Source organism: Protopterus annectens, chromosome 11.part0 (genome assembly GCF_019279795.1).
Source record: "Protopterus annectens isolate FY-2018-M chromosome 11.part0, PAN1.0, whole genome shotgun sequence".
NCBI classification, from domain to species: Eukaryota; Metazoa; Chordata; order Ceratodontiformes; family Protopteridae; genus Protopterus; species Protopterus annectens.
The window spans coordinates 429814470-429832341 of NC_056745.1; the positions used below are offsets into that span (position 1 = coordinate 429814470).

At 37.6% G+C, this 17872-nt stretch overlaps 1 protein-coding gene across 1 annotated transcript in view; it reads right to left on the reverse strand.

Annotated features, from left to right (window-relative positions):
* The window catches only part of LOC122815437 (programmed cell death 1 ligand 1-like), a 183939-nt gene that overhangs the window by 61925 nt on the left and 104142 nt on the right, over positions 1-17872 (reverse strand). Inside the window, exon 6 of the mRNA XM_044087925.1 lies at positions 11712-11825. Within this exon, the coding sequence (XP_043943860.1) occupies positions 11712-11825 (114 nt within the window). The remainder of the gene's footprint in view (positions 1-11711; positions 11826-17872) is intronic.

Here is a 17872-nt window from a genome sequence, read left to right on the forward strand (position 1 = left end):
GCAGCTATTGTCTGCCTGCTTTTAATAGCAGTCTTAAAATACTTATGCTGGGAATATGATCCTTTTCACTTTAAGTATTTTTACAGGAAATTTACATTTCTGGTAAGACTCTGCTCTAACTTAATTATCAAAGTGTTGAAACGTCCACTGTTTCACAATAACGACTCTGTTAAACAAGCTTCTCATTTATTAAAACATGCTAGATAAGTAAGCTATAAAGCACAAGGAAGTATGTTAGGGAAAATATTATTACATTCTTAGGGGCATTGTGAGGTTTAAGTCCAAAAGGCAATGACTTTATAACTTCTGAGAATGTGATAATATTTGTACTGTGCACACACACCCAAGTACCTTACTGTACTTGTAAGATGAACATCCTCATTTCTTTTTCCCAAATGCATTAATTATCCATTTTGCATTGCTCATGAGAAACATTAACACAAATGAAAATGTCAAAACAACACATCATTCAACAAATACTAATACTACCAACACCATAAACAAACAACAAGCAAAAATAGATAAAACCCCATAAACTGTGTACAACTATACAAAAAGAAATTGCTTAGTTAATCTACTGCTGTATCACAATTCACTAATAATTAAAGTATAATATACCCTAAAGAGAGCAATTGTATATACATACATCTGAATATATTTTTATATTAACTAGTTTATGTGAGAGAATTATTTATTTTTGTATTTTGTCATTAAATATTCCCACTGTTAAAGGTTACACATGCTTTTGAAGTAATAAGAAACACATTCCTGTCCGAATTTTAAATATGAATTATGCTCATTCACGATGTTGTCTACAGAAATGGGCACTTTGTGATATATATTTTAAAATTCAAGAACTGGCTAAAGTTGTGAAGCATATAGTCATGAAACAAAATGTATCTTTGCAAGTGGCAGCTGTAAAAATCTTTTCTGATGTGTTCAGTACTCTCTTATGATGGTACTACATAATACATATGACCTTGTCATTGCACCATTCTAGCAAAATGAATCATTTTGCAACTGTTTTGTGTGGAGATGTTGCAAATGGTCTGAGGCATCTTCTTTCATGATAAAATGGTATAGTGAAAAAACAAGTTTTCAAAATGTGGGATCCTGTAGCTGGAACATAGAAAGTATATTGTGAAGTTACAAACATTTGGAAAAGTTTTAGCATGTTTTGAAGTAGAGCATAGTCAGTGAGCTAAGGCTATGAGCTGCTAACTAGCGTTAACTTGTAGTACTGGGTTTGATTCTCAGTCTTTCCTTTTATACTTGCGTAACTCAAACGTCAGTTTCTCAGGCAGTACCCTTAGGTTGGCATTTGCTTGATTAAAAAATGAGCAAACATTAAATGTATGCTCCTAGCTTTGCTAGTTAGCAATTCTTTACTAAACATTCAGAAAACTTGATTTATAGATGTGACATTATATTCCATATATTCCTTATAAAAGTGAAAAAGCTTTTATGAAGCAAAATACACTGAAAGAAGTCCTATGTTTATTAAGATAGTTTTGCATTTAGTTCTGCTGACAAGAAACTTGTTTCCAAACTGTTGTACAAACTGAATAACAGAAGCCTTCTAACAGACCGGCAATCAGTTATACAACTGAGGAGGAAACATGCTTATCCCTAAAGAGAAAGTAAAGTTTACTAGGATGTTTCCCAATGAAATAATCAGTTGTAAATAACTATGAATGTTAAGTATTTTTTCTAATGTATTTGTATGTGTAAGAGGAGTAGAATACTTATGAAAATAGAATAAAATAAAGTTTTGTTTATTATTTGGTCCAATATTCATTTTAGGGACCAGTTCATGTTTATCTTTAAGAAGTAAGGCAAATGCCATGTTTATGACTGTGGAGCTGTTCTGAATTTACTCATTAATGTATTTGTGATGCAGGATTTTTTTCTTTGTTTTTTGGGGAGATGGACTTATTTTGTACCTGTACATAGAACTGGTTTGATAGAAAAGTAATCAGTAATATGACAGGCCAAGCAAACAATAAAGATAAAAGCATAAATGTTTTAGGGTGGTATTCATAGTCCTTACACATTTGCTTAGCTGTTACATGCTCTAGTTACACACAAGCACAAGGCAAGATGCAATTCACATATGTGTGCTAAGACATGTGCTATGCATATGTACAAGACTTGGAAAATCAAAGACGATGTCATATGCAGATGGCTGCATAATGAGATTTAAATGACAAAACATAGGCAAATGCTCCACTTGTGATAATACATTAAAGTGACTCGTGCTTTTTGTGATTCAGAGTCACATTTTGCTATGCAAATGGATGTTGCACTGATATGTTGTAAAAACACAGAATTGCACTGCTTCCAGTTGCATTGAAATCAGTCAAGATGCTTGGTTTTGTAGCTAGTGTTTAGTTGTCAGGACGGTCGAGCAGTCTAATGCGCTGTGTTAAGGTTACAGTCTCCCATGGATTCATGGGTTCAAATCCATCTTCTAGCAAATGCGTTTTGAATCACTTCCACTCCTATGAACCTGTGTTGCTATACCTGGTCCTGAACTACTTGCTTCTGTTGTACCACAATCTGATGAGTGAAGAGGTGCTCAGCAGGGTCAAAAGAGGCAAAGGATGACTCATCATAAATTTGAGAAGCAGGACTTGCTTGACTGGCTTAGAATGGATAAAGACATTACAAGGGACAAACTGAACGTGGAAGAATGCATAGCCTTCCTACTTCTACAGATAATCAAGGTATGTATATCCCTCACTATGCTTCTCAAGGGACCTTTCAGAGACTGGAGATGTATTAGGTATCTGTCAGGATTCTCCCTTGAGTATACTGCAACAGTCCTTCAATATATTCTTAGCTCATGTGGATGAGTATATCTATGCCCCAGTTCTCCACAGGACTGGGACACTATCATGTGCTCCTTCTATAGAATGACACAATTCCCTGAGGTTCTTGGTGTGACAGAGTATCCCCATGCACATATCAGAGCTCTACCTGGACCACGGACAGTGGTGCATTGAAATAGGACAGGTTACCATTCTTACAACTTCTATCTAGTGCGTGTGATACGTATCACAGATGCATTGGCCCAGCTTTTTGGCATTAGCCATAATTCCCACAAATGGAGCATGAGTTCACCAAAACTTCTACTTCCTGCATGGTAGAATACCACATGGACTATCCTTAGTAAGTAACTTTGTTCTCTATATACTGATTAAGGCTTTAATGACTAGCCTCCCTATCTTTATGTTTTCTAGATGACACAGACTCCACTTGAACCTTCACTAATGACAGGGGTCTGTACCCACAGGGCAATGCAAAGGAGTACTTCAAATTTACCTTGTCTCCAGAATTATAGCTAGCTCATCTATTGCTCTGCAGAATTCTCTTTGAAACTGAGCAGCAAAAAAAAAAAAAGAAGACCCTCTCTGCCCTCTGTAACAGTATCAACCCCCTGCTTAATACTGTACAAGCAGCATATTACAGCAGATGCAACAATCTCACATTACACATTAAGCTCTTTTGCCAGTACCAAAAATGACACAAATGCATATCAGCATTCATCTGGAAAGTCACAATATCCTAGCAACTTTCATAAATCAGTGCCAGTACAGCAGTCCCATACCAGTGGCAGCTGTGGATTGCCTCTCTTAACAGCTTGGTCCCAGGATAGCCATCCCATTCACTGCATCCTAGTTTCGGCACTGCTGTCCCAGACAAGGATTGTCAGTGAGTGAGTGCTCTGCCTGCTGAAAGTCTATTTCCACTGCCTGCATAAGTCTTGGGGGATGTACTTCTGTATGACACAGCTACAGTGTGTGCAGAATGTTAACAGCTTGTTGCAATCTATATAACATGACTGCATATCAGTTTGACGCACAAGTGCCATGACTATTGACTGATGATGGTACTGCTGCTCCCTCTATTGTTTGTTCCATGAGTGACAGTAACCAGCCACCAGCAGCACCACAGTCATCCCACAGGGGGAGAGAGGCATCTATTCCACATTTATGGTGACAGTGTAAAGTGACAAAGATAATATTTTGTGTATGGCATGGTAGATGTGGACTATGCTGAGCAATGAATAGTCAAAACACATTGTAGATCAGACATTCCTCCACACACCATGCAGAATGTCTTGCTAATGTGGTCACAGCTGTCACCATTTCCATAGTGATGAGTGTTAGTCAAACGAATGGGGGGAGGGGTTAAAAGTAGGCAGGGATGTGAAGCAGTCTATACAGCCAGATAGTAGCCTTTTTCTGCAGGACCAGTCTTATGAAGTAATGTTGTAATGATATCATACTGAAGTTACTACAAATTGTTATTCTGCTGTTATTGCTTTTGCAAATGGGTACTTTTTTTATGACATATTTTTCCACAATTTATCTTTTATTTTTCATTTTTCATCATGGGCATCATGCATTGGGTGGCTAGGTTTGCTTCCTGTGTGTTATTGCTTGTTACTTGGTGCATTTTCTCCTGTCACTTTCTGTGGTTTGTGTTGACTGAGGGAAGTGTTATAATGTGTAAGTAAAATTCACATCTGTAGTGTGCCATATACAATATTCCCCACAGATAGTGCTGGGGATAATACCATAGATCAAAAGGAAGTGATTTCCTGTGAGCTTGACACTGAGCTGCTATGATGAAAAGATCTACTACATGGTAGTGATACCTTTGACAGTGACCAGGCACTGTTGCATGACCTAGACTTTGGCTGAGAGGTCCTACCACATAATGTGGGAGTCTGATGATGTCTAACTGGCTGATTTATAGAGAAATCCACATCCACAATGCATGGCCCATGTGTCCATCACATGTGCAACCATGTCCTCAGCAAGTCAACCACTGTCAACAATGTGTGTCTGGTAAGTCTTCATTAGTGGTCATATAGAGCTGGCATGGATGCCATTTGAACAATGATGCTTAACACGAGGACCATTGTGGCATTATCCCTGGTCTCTACCATGGCATTGTCCCTGGCCTCTAGCATTCCCATGTACTGCTGAATTTTTTCACATATACCCTGCATCACTTTAAGCATCTCTGCCTGACTTTCAGTGGTAGTAGCCTGGTCCTAAACAATTTCATGACACATTTGTTGTTTTGCATGAAATGCCTTTGATATCTCTGATTGATATCTTCAATTGGCACTCCTGTGACCAGACGGCACAGAGGGTAATTGAACTAAAGACATTGCTATGTCTTCCTCCTAAGTTCAATGTACCCATAAGAAGGAGGTATTGAGCTATGAGGGGTATCCACCCCTTGTGGTAATGGCATTTCCTCATGATGCTCTGTGTGGGGGTCTTCATCACTAATGATGGAGTTATCAATCCGTTTGGGGGAGGGTGCCCTGCCAGTACACTTCATGACTATATGTGGCACTATCTTCAGACTGTGTCATGAGTTCTGGAGTAATGACATCATTGTTAACAGCCATCCTGCTGTCATCATCACCCTGCTGTGATGTACTTCAGCTTATCATTGATGTGGGCTCTAGTGCCGTACCTGTGAACAAATAATAAGGATTTCAATAAAGTATAACTAATTATTGACTAGTCATTAAAATACTGTACAAGTATTAGTACAGATGGGAACTGAAAGAAATCTGCATGGACTCTGTGTTTTTTATATAACATGCTAGTTAACTAACTATTTAACTATTACTAGTGCTAGTGCTGTTACTGTTGTCAATGCTGGAGTACCTGATGGAGAAACATTTCCAAACTGATATGCAAGCATTAATTCTACTAATGAATAAATGCCATATTATAACATACTGCATGGCAGTAATGACCTTCTGTCTCATCTGGGTGTGTGTGTGCATGATGAAGCCACACCATGCTCAGTAGCTTGATACTAGTGCATCAATACCACATGGCATACTACCAGTAGCATCATCCATTGAATCATAGTCATCCCCTCATTGTGTCAGGAAATACCCCCAACAGGTGTTAAACTTTAAACAATGAAAGGCCCACTGCCTTTGGGATTATAAGCAATAGCATTTTGCCTTGCCTTACTCCTGGCATGGGACACCATATCTTCAGCACTCTTCCTACGTTGTGATTTCTTCTGTTACAGCATTTATGATGGCAAGAACTTGGTTCCACATTTTAGCTTACTCTGCCTGCCTAGGACCCCCTTTTCCAAACAGATGTTCTCCATTTTCCTCAGCAATAATGTTATCACTCCTGTGTCATGCTCCATGACACTGCAACATCTTGTACCTAAAAATAATGATATTACCACTGCAGGCCTGCTGTGTGTGAAATGAAACTAAAGTATATACCTCCCAGCAGCACTTTATGTCACAGTTTCTGCATTGTCCTTAAACACTACAGTTACAGCAAGAAATCACTGAATTTATGTATTCTTTTATTTCTGCTTGTGTATGCATGTATTGGTCTCTGTACATCTACAAGTCTGGGTTTTTCTTTGTCAATAATTAATGCATTATGAGCTGACAGGCATAAGAGACTGCAAGGGATGTGTGATCGCAGTGCAGGCATATTAACATGTGGGGGAGGGGAGGGGTGGGGAAGAGTCTGTAGCCTACAAGATGATTGATGTTTTATTTCATTAAATTCAATATTGTCTAAGTAATTTGGTCCTGTGCACTTCCAGTAGCTGTGACAAGTACTAAAAAGTGCTAACTGCAGCGTATACAGCAAAATCTTTACTTAGTAATCTAACTGAACTTAATAGCTATGCACTTTCAGTAATAAAACTCTTATCTTACCAGTACTTTGAAAGCAGTCCCGTCATTTCCCCACTATCTTGTCTTAGTATATGATTATTCTCTCAATTATTTTCTTTACTGCACTTTTTCTAAACTATTTGCTTTAACTTTGCCCCTCTGACAAGTTTCACAGAATCACAGTAACTAGTAGCACTCAAAATGATGACCGTTAGGAAGTTTCCAATTTTTATTGGTTATGAATTTCTTACATAAATGAGGCTTACCAACACATAGCTCTATGAAACCAAATTTCTGTACATGTGCAAGTGTAGCTGATATCATAGGCAAGATCACACAATCATGAATGCATAGATACATTTGTACTCCCAATCTGCAAACTCCACTGACAAAATGTTATTAACTGTTACAAAGGCTAACAGCACAGCTGGTGACTCTGTTCTCCAACTTCCTGGCCAAAACTTGGAACTCCCTTCCATTCACTCAAAGAAACACAGTAAACACCAACTAAAGCACAAACAAGAGAATATATAAAGGGTACTTGGCTGTGTACATGCTCCTTCAAGATAAATGCCCTGCCCCTTAATTTCACATTTTCTTTCCAATCACTGTAACCTTAGTTATTGGTCTAAAATCCCTCCTTATCCTCTGCCTCTCCCTCTCTTTACCTCTACATATCCTAAAATATTCCCTCTCAACTCTTCATAGTAAGCCATTTCCTCCTTTTCTCTCCTTCTACCAAGTTCATTTGCAAATTTGTTTTATAGCTGTTTATGTGGTGCTGCCATAATTATGAGAATCTTTTTAAATGCTATATATTAGTTCATTAGTTGTATAACTCTGTTTACTATGTACTTTATGTGATACATTTTTTTCCAGAGCTTTTCTTCCCTGGGCCTCTGCTGAAAAGGGGTAGCTTTCTGTCCAGTTGGGCTATCCTGGTAATTAAATGAAATAAAATATGTCATGTGGAGGGGAGAAAAGGGTCTATATTAGAACGTCGAAATTTCACAATTTTGAATGTTCTAACATCGACCCCCTTTTCAGCGAACGCTGATAACATCGATCATGCAGAACAGAGAATTTTTTCCTAAGGAAAGAATTTGCTGTTCCGAAACACATACACACAACACAAGCACACTAAACAAACAGCAATCCACACACATACACCTAAAATCTTACAGCTAACCCTACACTAAACTGTACAAACACCACTAACTATCCACTTACCTTAACCCAAATACTAACCTTAAGGTCCATCACTATCGCACACTCACCTCACCTGCACCCTAACCCTAACTCACCTAACCCCCCCTAACCCTCACATCCACACAATCACACACATACCTAACCCGCGCCCTAACCCTAACTCACCTAACCCACCCTAACCCTCAAGTCCACACAATCGCACACATACCTAACCTGCATCCTAACCCTAACTCACCTAACCCACGCCCAATTGTACACTTACCTGAACCCGACCCATAACTTTCCACCACAGTGCTGAAAATAGAGAAACGACAGAAATGGACAACCAAATTCTTTCCCTAGGAAAAAAATTCTGTTTTTTGTCATTTCGCTATTTTCAGCATTTGCTGAATAGGGGTTGATATTAGAACATTCAAAATTGTGAGATTTTGATGTTGTAATATAGACCTGGGAGAAAATATTGCAATAGACATATACAGCCTACGGTAATTAATACTCTGTTTGCAATTAGTCATAGGGCAGGGACATACTATGCGAATGATTCAGTAAAGAATTTTAACTTTGGTCTAGAGAGACCATTTTAGTAGACAGGTATTCATTCCTGTAATCAGTGATACATACGTACATACATATATGTAATTAGGGGTATATTGTTTGAAAAACTAAGTTAGAAATTGTAAGATGGTGGGAAGGTGAACAGACCATTTAATAAGACAGCTATTTATTTCCGTAGTCAACATATACTTGCAGTTAGGAGGAGGCTGCTATTATACAGTGATATCTGACAACTTACCTCCATTTACATAGAAAGCCAAAGCTGAAACAACAAATGAAATTTGCTTACCCCACCCCATGTGCAAAATGGGGAAAAGGGTTTGTAGATGGATGGATAGATGTATGACAAGGTGTTCTAATAATGCTGTTTTTCTTTTTTGTTTGCTGCATGGGTTGAGATGTCTCTCAACTGCCACATCTATCATAGGAGGTTGGTATTGCTGGTATCCTCAACCCTATAAGCGTTCCTTCTGCCAATCCAAAAATACTAATATTAGTAATAAAATTTATTATTTAGTGCATTATAGTATAGAATTGTAATTATATGTTGCATTATTATAATATTATAAAGTGTATCTCATATTTGTGTATTATTAATTATATTACATGATATAACATATATATTGTTTAGAATAATACTGATATTAGTAATACTAAACATAATTTAAAAAACATTGCATTCACCTTCTTATGACTTCTTTGTTATCTCTTTTTGTCTCCCTCAACACACCCAGGCTGCAGTTGACTGCCAAAGCATGTGAAAGACCCCCACACTTTATCATAGGCTTGCTTTGCAGGGTAGGAGTAGGACTTGAACACCTGGAGCCCAAGCTGCAGGTGATGCTGAAGGTTGCAGACCAGAGAACTGCTGAGAGGTGGAGTGACCCATACCATTACCTCCTGCAGTGAGTACAAAACTTTCTGTCCCAATCAGTTCTGCCCACAGATCCACAGGAGGCTGCTACCCTATCAGCACTGGACTCTGCTCATCCAGGTTCCCTCAGCAGGAATCTGTATCAGGGTCTTCAGGCCAGGATGACAGCTGTGAGCTGTCCCATGTTGCCTTATCCCCCCATCATCTTTGTAGTTACCCTTTTGTGTCAGACCTATTCCTTCTGCATTTTCACAGCTCCTAGCCCCATCATCATTTGTCCAGCCTCTGTTTGTATGTCTTCCTTTCCATTTGTGAATCCAAAGTACAATGTAATCATTCTCCCTTGCCTGTCTTTTCTGACTCTCTGTATTATTGAAAAAACCCTTATGCCTTCCCTTCACCTCATTCTTTCCCTGCTATGCTTTATCCTTCCCTGTCTTCTCTTATCTATCTCTTTGTTTGTTTCTGTATGAGTGTATGTATGTATGTGTATGCATGTATGTATGCATGTATGTATGTATGTATGTGTAAGTATGTATGTATGTGTGTTTGTATGTATGTGTACGTATGTATGTATGTATGTGTAAGTATGTATGTGTATGTATGTATGTGTACATATGTATGCATGTATGCATGTATGTGCATGTATGTATGTTTATGTATGATGTATGTATGCATGCATGTGTATGTATGTATGTGTAAGTATGTATGTATGTATGTGTGTATTTATGTGTATGTATGTATGTATGTAGGGCTGCATGTATGTGTAAGTATGTATGTATGTATGTGTACGTATGTATGTATGTTTATGTATGTATGCATGCATGTGTATGTATGAATGTATGTATTTATTTTTTGTTGTCATTATTTTACCTGTAGAGTCTGACTGGCCATAAAGCCACTTTTCAATGGAGGTCAGGAAGAAAAGCTCCAAAAGAAGAAGAAAGTAAACAAAAATATTAGGTAACTTCAATTACTTTTTCAAAATGAACAGTAGGATGCAAGTGAAACTTCACAACATGAAACAAACATTTAGAAGAGCCTACACAAGAATACCAGATCATATTTGCACACGCCAAATGATAAAATAATGAGTTAAATTAATTACAGTTTCAAAGTATGATCTGTAGCTCATTGTGATAGTCTTAAAGATAGTGCCTCGGTGGTGCAGTGGTAGTGTTGTTGCCTCACAGCAAGAGGTTCTCCTGTTTGATGCTTGGGTTGGGAGTGCCTTCTGTGTGGAGTCTGCATGTCCTCCCCATGGTCGAGTGGGCATTTGAAAGACATGCGTTGAATGGGCATGCCTTCGTTGAAGGTTGGGCGTCGGTCTGGCAACTCAACACCATAAAAACCAACTGCAAATCATTAGTGGACTGGAGTTCCGCTGTGGTGACCCCTAACCGGGAAAACACAAACAACAACACTAATGAGTAAATCAGAAACAGATATCAATATAATAAGATGTGGGTAAGGAGAGCAAATGTTTAGTAAAGATGTTACCTGTAGCAGGATAGCAAAATAAATGGTCATGAAGTTGGATTAGGAGGAGAGCAAAGGAATAAATAAAAGAAATGAAATTGCTGGGCCTGGGTAAACTTTACATTGAACACATTTATTAAGGGTGGTTGATATCCGACTATGTACGTGGCATTAGCCTGGGGCTGAGCATCAACATAACCAAGAATCTTGTAACTGTTTTTGTTTTAGTCTTCTTTTGAAGCACTTTGGGTTGTGTAGTTGTCTAAATTATACTGGGATTATATTTCGAAGTGTAGCTGTATAGTTGGAGTAGAGAGTCACCCACACTGTTATTTGATTTGCTAGCAGTTAGAAGACGTTTATTGCCTCATAATATATATATATATATATATATATATATATATATATATATATATATATATATATATACACACGTACATGTCTGTCTATATAGATACATATAGTTCTGCACATGAGGTAAGGAAAACAGGTCTGTCAAGAGAGAAACTGACTACCAGTGCAGGCCGAGGATGTTTATCTCTCTTATCAGATTTGCCATGGGCAAGAAACAACAAGTTGGGTTAAGGGCATATATGGACACGTGCATGCTGCAGTGTGCAGTTCATTTCAGGCCATTTTCTGGGCAGGTAGAACCAAATGGCTCCAAACAACAAAATCAGCTAGCATATGATGGGGCACTATTCACTAATCTTCTGCACCTTGCAGACCAGCCTGCATCCTATCAGACAGCTGTCATCTCATGACGACTATCCAATGCGGAATAGCTCAAGCCGTTTCTAATTAAATTGAAGTATAGGTATTGTACTGTAGCAAGAAAGATACACAGAGAAGACCTTGAAGTATCATCTGCTGTCCCTATGTTACATTATTTCTGTATCTTACCTTTTCCTGTTATTCGTAGAAATATCCAGCATAAAAGAGCTATTGCCAGAATGCCAAACCCAAGTATCAAACCAAGATGGAGTCTTTTCAATACTTCATGGTCATCTTTTTTACCTGAAAAGAAAACAATAACAGAATTCAGTGAGCACGTTCTTCACCTTTCTAACATAGTTTAAGTACTATCCCAGATTCCCACCTAAAAGTAATACAGTGAGAGGGTAGTCTCCTAGAGTAGGACTGTCATCTGTGATGTTTATTCTTTTTATTTATTTATTTATGTATTCTTTGCTGACCAGGTAAGTCTTACTAGGCTGGTGGACTCTTTTCAGGGGTGATCCAAGGTGTTAGTTATATTACTAGGGGAAATTTGGCCAGGACACCATAGAGCTCCCATACACTTTTCAATAGGTGCCATGGGTTCTTTTACATCTACTTGAGCTGTCACCAAGTTAAGCATATGGGACCTCAGTTTAACAGCTCATCTGAAGGATGACACACTCAGGAATGCATGCCCTCCCCATACTTAACTACAGCATCAGCAATCCATTTACCTGATGTTTGATAGAACCCACAGCCATCTGCACTAAAGAAGAGTGTGCTGCCTGTTGTGCCACTGATACTGGTGGCATAAGTTCATAGGTTGGTACTAAGCCAACTGCCCTTGTGAGCCATTTTAAGCCTAGCCAATTATTCCTTGTGAGACTCAAATCCTGCACCTTGTGTTTGTAAGGCAAACACCTTAACCATTAGGCCACCCTCCCACCCCAGGGAGGAGTATAGTTCAGGAGTATAGCAACTGCCTTAGAATAAATGCGCAAGTACACCACCCATGTAATATGCTTCATACAGCCAGTGTTCTTGTAACACCTAGCTGTAGCCATAGGACATTCAGTGTCTGCATATCTGACACAAAACCTTCACGATCAAGTGTAGAAGCACTCACATTACACTGTTAATTGTCATTGCACACTAATGTGGTGGAAAAGCAACATTGACAGCCTTTCTCCTCCTTGGCAGTAACCATGACAATATGGTCTCCTGGGAAATCTCTAATGTTGAGGCTAGAATCTGAAGATGGGAGCAGTAAAGATGAAGTGGCATAAAATAAAATAACAAAACAGAGGAAATGGCAGCTTTGTTTGTTCTCTCTCCCCACAAACACAGTGAGCCTGCAAAATAAACAGAGCTGAAAAAGACTCAAACCAGCTGAAACTGGAGGTAAAATGTCTGGAGTATTGCAATGATTGGAAAATGAGTTACTTTCTCATCTTAAAAGAGGCTAACTCTTGAAGAAACGATGATACTGCTGTTCGAACTTCTTTTGGTGGGAGTACACAATATGGAGGCCTACTGCATGCAGAGCCAGATAAATTCTGCACAGGAAAAAAATAAGTGGAGAAAGCAGGAAATAATGGAGGAATTAGTTAAATGACAAGAAACAGAGGAAAATAAAGTGCAGATACTACAAATGAAAGAGGATGATATGCAAAACAGAAGTCAAAGATGTAATGTGAGAATCATTGGCATTCAAGGGAGCATAAAAGTCCAGGAATGGGTCTATATTACCTTATAAAATGATGAAATGAGTGAATGCTCTTTCATCGATCCGATAAGGTTGAAAAACCCAAAAAAGCGAAGACACAAAACAGCAATTTTTTCCCAGGGGAAAAAAATCCCTGATCCGCCAAAAAAAAAAAAAAAAAAGTTTAAACACAAAATGAAGTGGGGCGGCTTCACCCCCCACAACCCCAATGTGGGGGGCTGTGCCCCCACCCCCCCCACTTAAATATACCACCTCCAAGATCGCACCATAGTGGAGGAAATGGTAAAGTCCTAAAGATGGCCCACCATTTTTTTTTCCATGGGAAAAAAATTGATGGTCCATGTCCTCGCTCTTTAGGGGTTTCTACCTTATCATATCGATAAAGGAGCGTTCGTTCTTTTCATCATTTGACAAGGTGATATAGATCCCCAGGAACTGCCAGATATCATAGAAAAAATGGTAAGAGCGGGAATACAAATCCCACCATGTTTTACTCTTAGAATAGAATGCAGGCTTGTTTCAAGGAAGTGAGTCGATTCTTGGATATAACAAAAAACAAGAGAGGTCTACCATGGCAGCAAACACATATTAAATTCATGGACTATTCAGTAAATTTATAGTAGCATTGAAAGAAAGAAGATCATCTTATGCGAAAGCTAACAGAAACAGTAATTACCCTACTATACTGATGGATTCAGTCTGGGATAAGACAAGAAGATACTGTGACAGAATAGACGCATGGCAGTTTTATAAGGAAGAAAAGGAATCTAGGCAGAATTTCATGGAGAGGACTGGGACATATTATGGCATATCATAAAATGGAATGGGAAATAAATAAATCTGGAAGAGTAGAAGACATGCCAAATGATCAGAGTGCAAGGCATAAAGTCAGTCAGGAGGAATTTTCTAAAGAAAATGCAGATACTTTGGAAGAAAGTAATTCCAGAAAATTCTAGAGGTTGTAAGACAGCAGAAGCATTGGATACCCGGGATAGGTCACTCAGTGGAAATATCTACCTAGAGAAAAGAAGGACTACAAAAAGGAAAGCACAACCAAAAAACACTGGAGTTAGAAGTGTAAACAAGTGGGTCAGATGCAACTATTAGACCAAACAAAATGAAGGCCACGTCACACAATAGCTGTGTACATAGCTGGCCTTAGGCATAGGCCAACTAGGTGGCCCCCCTAGGGGCCAGCAGCAGGCAGGGACTTTTCCACTATTTATGTGGTGTCTGGCTGTGTAGACCAAATAGTCAGATGACAAGGAATCTACACAACAGCAGTAAGAAGAAAGAAATCAGACTGAGGCACACAAAATGAATGCTGCTAGCACACCAAACGTGGATTTAAGAAACTAGATTATAGTCAGGAATCTCCACATTTCAGTTGAGACAACTCTTCAGAAGTTAAAAGACAGACACTATCATAAAAAAGTAAACAGCTAAGAGAGGTGTCAAAAGCAATTATGTTATGGGAGAACATACTGGAAATGTGAAGCTGTACAAAGCTGTGCAAACAGAGACTCTATTTAAGGTACGTTTTTGAACAAAATTAACTGATTTAAGTGACTGTATAATTTTAATTTGAATATGCCTTTCTGTGGTTTCCTAGAGATGATATTTATTTCAGGTAACTGGACTGATAAAAGTAGATTATATAGAAAGTATAAGTATTCATGTGCATATTCAGTGTTTAATTATATAATGGGTATTTATTTTATTTTTCTTAACCCAGTCCAGTCATGGTTTAATTAACATACAGAGCAAAGCGGGTCTATATCAGATAATCAAACTTTTAAAAGTTTGAACACCATATGGTCGAGACCATATGTTCGAACTCTTAAAAGCTCAAAAATCAAATTAAAAAAAAATACATGAAAGCTTAAGCAGGGGGGCAAGCCCCCTGCACCCCCCACTCTTTAAATATACCAACTCCGAGATTGCACTACAGTGCAGACAATGGAAAACTTCCATTGCCACACTGTACAGGGATCTCCAATGAATCGTTCGAACTTTTAAAAGTTTGATCATATGATATTGACCATATGATGTTCGAACTTTTAAAAGTTCAACAACATGATAGGAACCCGAGTAAAGCAGGTATAACTTTATGAGAGATATAAATGAATCATAAAACATAATAAAAGCTGTGAAAAACTTTAAGGGAAGGTACTGAATGGTTCAGAGAATTAAATTATTATTTTTTTATGTTAATATAAAGCTGTTTTTCTTATGATAGCCATATGACCAAACAATTAAAAGAGTCAATGGGTATTTTTTGATCATGTGACTATTTCATAAGAACAGCTTTTTTGTGCCTGGTTATTTTCTGACAAAGTCCTAATCACATTCAGGATGAAAGTGCTAAAATTTATTTTTTTCCATTGTTTTATTATATCAAAGTTTGCAGTTTAAGCACTGGCAATCTTTTTACTGGTTAATGTGTGGCAGCTGAAGAATTGTTTAGGTTTGTAGTTGGTTTGTTTCAGTATGAGTGATACTTTGCAGGAGCTGTTTACAGAGTGTGGGATATTTGGTGAAGGACTGCAACAATAAATTGGTAATCTTACAGCAATGGTGAACCATCTGAATATTGTGTAAATGAATTGTACAAAAAACAGTGGCACCTCAAGATGAAGTATGCACTGAAGGGGTTAACAATGACTTGGCAGCTGGTACTTCAAACAAAAGACCAAAACAGAAGAATACTAGTGTACTGTACATCACTAGATGGATGGTTTGTGACTCCAGAATCTTTTGAAACAAAAATAGATTCAGTTTCTCATCCATATGGATAAGAACAATCTAAACATCATTTTATGGACAACTAACTTACAACATTTAAGAAATTACAGTTGGGCAATATGCATTTCAACAAATTCATTAAACATCATGGGATCCCTGAAGAATTAAGTTCATGGAAGGCGTTAAATGGAGTTGGGCTTCAATCAAAAGGGGTGCTAGATTATCAATATACTGGTCAGCATCAATAATAAATCACTGGCAACACACAAAAAATATTAAAGAACTCAACAGGTCTATTACTGATGACTTGCTGTTTTATACTTACAAGACTACACATACCATTGTTTTTAAGAAGATAGAAAAACATTTACCAAGACGAAGGAGGAAAATGAAAGACAATGATTAGGAGACAAAACAGATTATGCAGAGAAGAAGGGTTATCCTAGACGGCAAAGTAATGGAAAGTATATAAACAAACAATTCCACTCTACTGCTTCAGGTATAAGTGATGAAATGGAAGTTAATGTAGAGTCCAATCAGTACATGGAGGCTGTGTTTGGATGAACCTCCTTTGCACTAGTCTGAAAAGCTTTAGGTACACAGGAATACAGGTTAAATGCTGAACAAATCCAACTGCAACAGGAATTACAACAACAGCAACAGCAATCATATCTCTCCATATCCATCAGAGGGACACAGTAAAGCAAAGGGATTCCGGAGATACTTTCTCCATTATCAGGTCATTTTGGATGGGAAGATTTTAAAATGTACAACTTTAGTTCCCTAATTGTGTCTGATATACATTATAAATTGTTTATGAAAGGATATTCACTTGTTCCAACAAGACACAAATGTTTATTTCAATAAAACTATTTACAAGTAAAATAAATTTTGAACATACTATTTCAACTTGGGAATGTTCCTGAGGGCAAATGCCATACAAATATGCTTAAAAGAAAACATGTTTAACCCACTTCTACAGCCAGTTATAGCATTATATGAAAGATCATCTGAACAAGACATCAGTGAACATCGAAATAAGGGTTGTCATTATTATGCATTGAATTTACCTGTGGAAGAATACAAATTATTGATGGACTTGTCTTATGATAAAACATTAAGAATAATGAAACTAGACAAGGGTGGGGGCATGGTACTGATCTATTCTATTGATTATTCTAGTAAAAATACTGACAGTTTTAATGGATAATGAGGTGAACAAAGATGCTTCAAAAACAAAATCAGTGTTTGCCATTTGAAAATTAATTACTATTTGTATGATTTCCTACCCTACAGGAAGTATCAATAACTAAGACAGAATATGAATTTCTAACTGTGGAGGATCCTAAGAAATTTCTCTAACAGATCCATTTGTTGAATACATTGATCTTAAATTGAAAGCCTATTCAATCACTCTCATATTGTTTTAAAAATTCTTGGCATATTGTAAGTCTTTTAATGAACCAACAGTTTGATGTGAAAATTATGTTTATCTATATAGATGTGGTAGACTTATTTACTTCTATACTGTACACTATGAGGCGTGAGTAGTGTGAAATTGCATTGAAAGACAATACAAAATTCTCCGACAATTAGTTAAAAGTTGCTAACTGAATTTATAGACATGGCATTATTGATAAATAATGATATTTAAATTCATGGACAATACTTTCATCAAAAACCTGAGGTAGCAATGGGGCAGTGTCAGCCTCAGTATATGCTAGCATAGTACCATATCATTGGGAAGACAATTTTGCAGTTAATTCTGAATTTGCATGTTATATGTCCATGTATGTAATATTTTTTTATGAGATTTTCATGTCATGGACTGGCTCAATACAAGATTTTCAGATGTTTTTGATGTATATAGAAT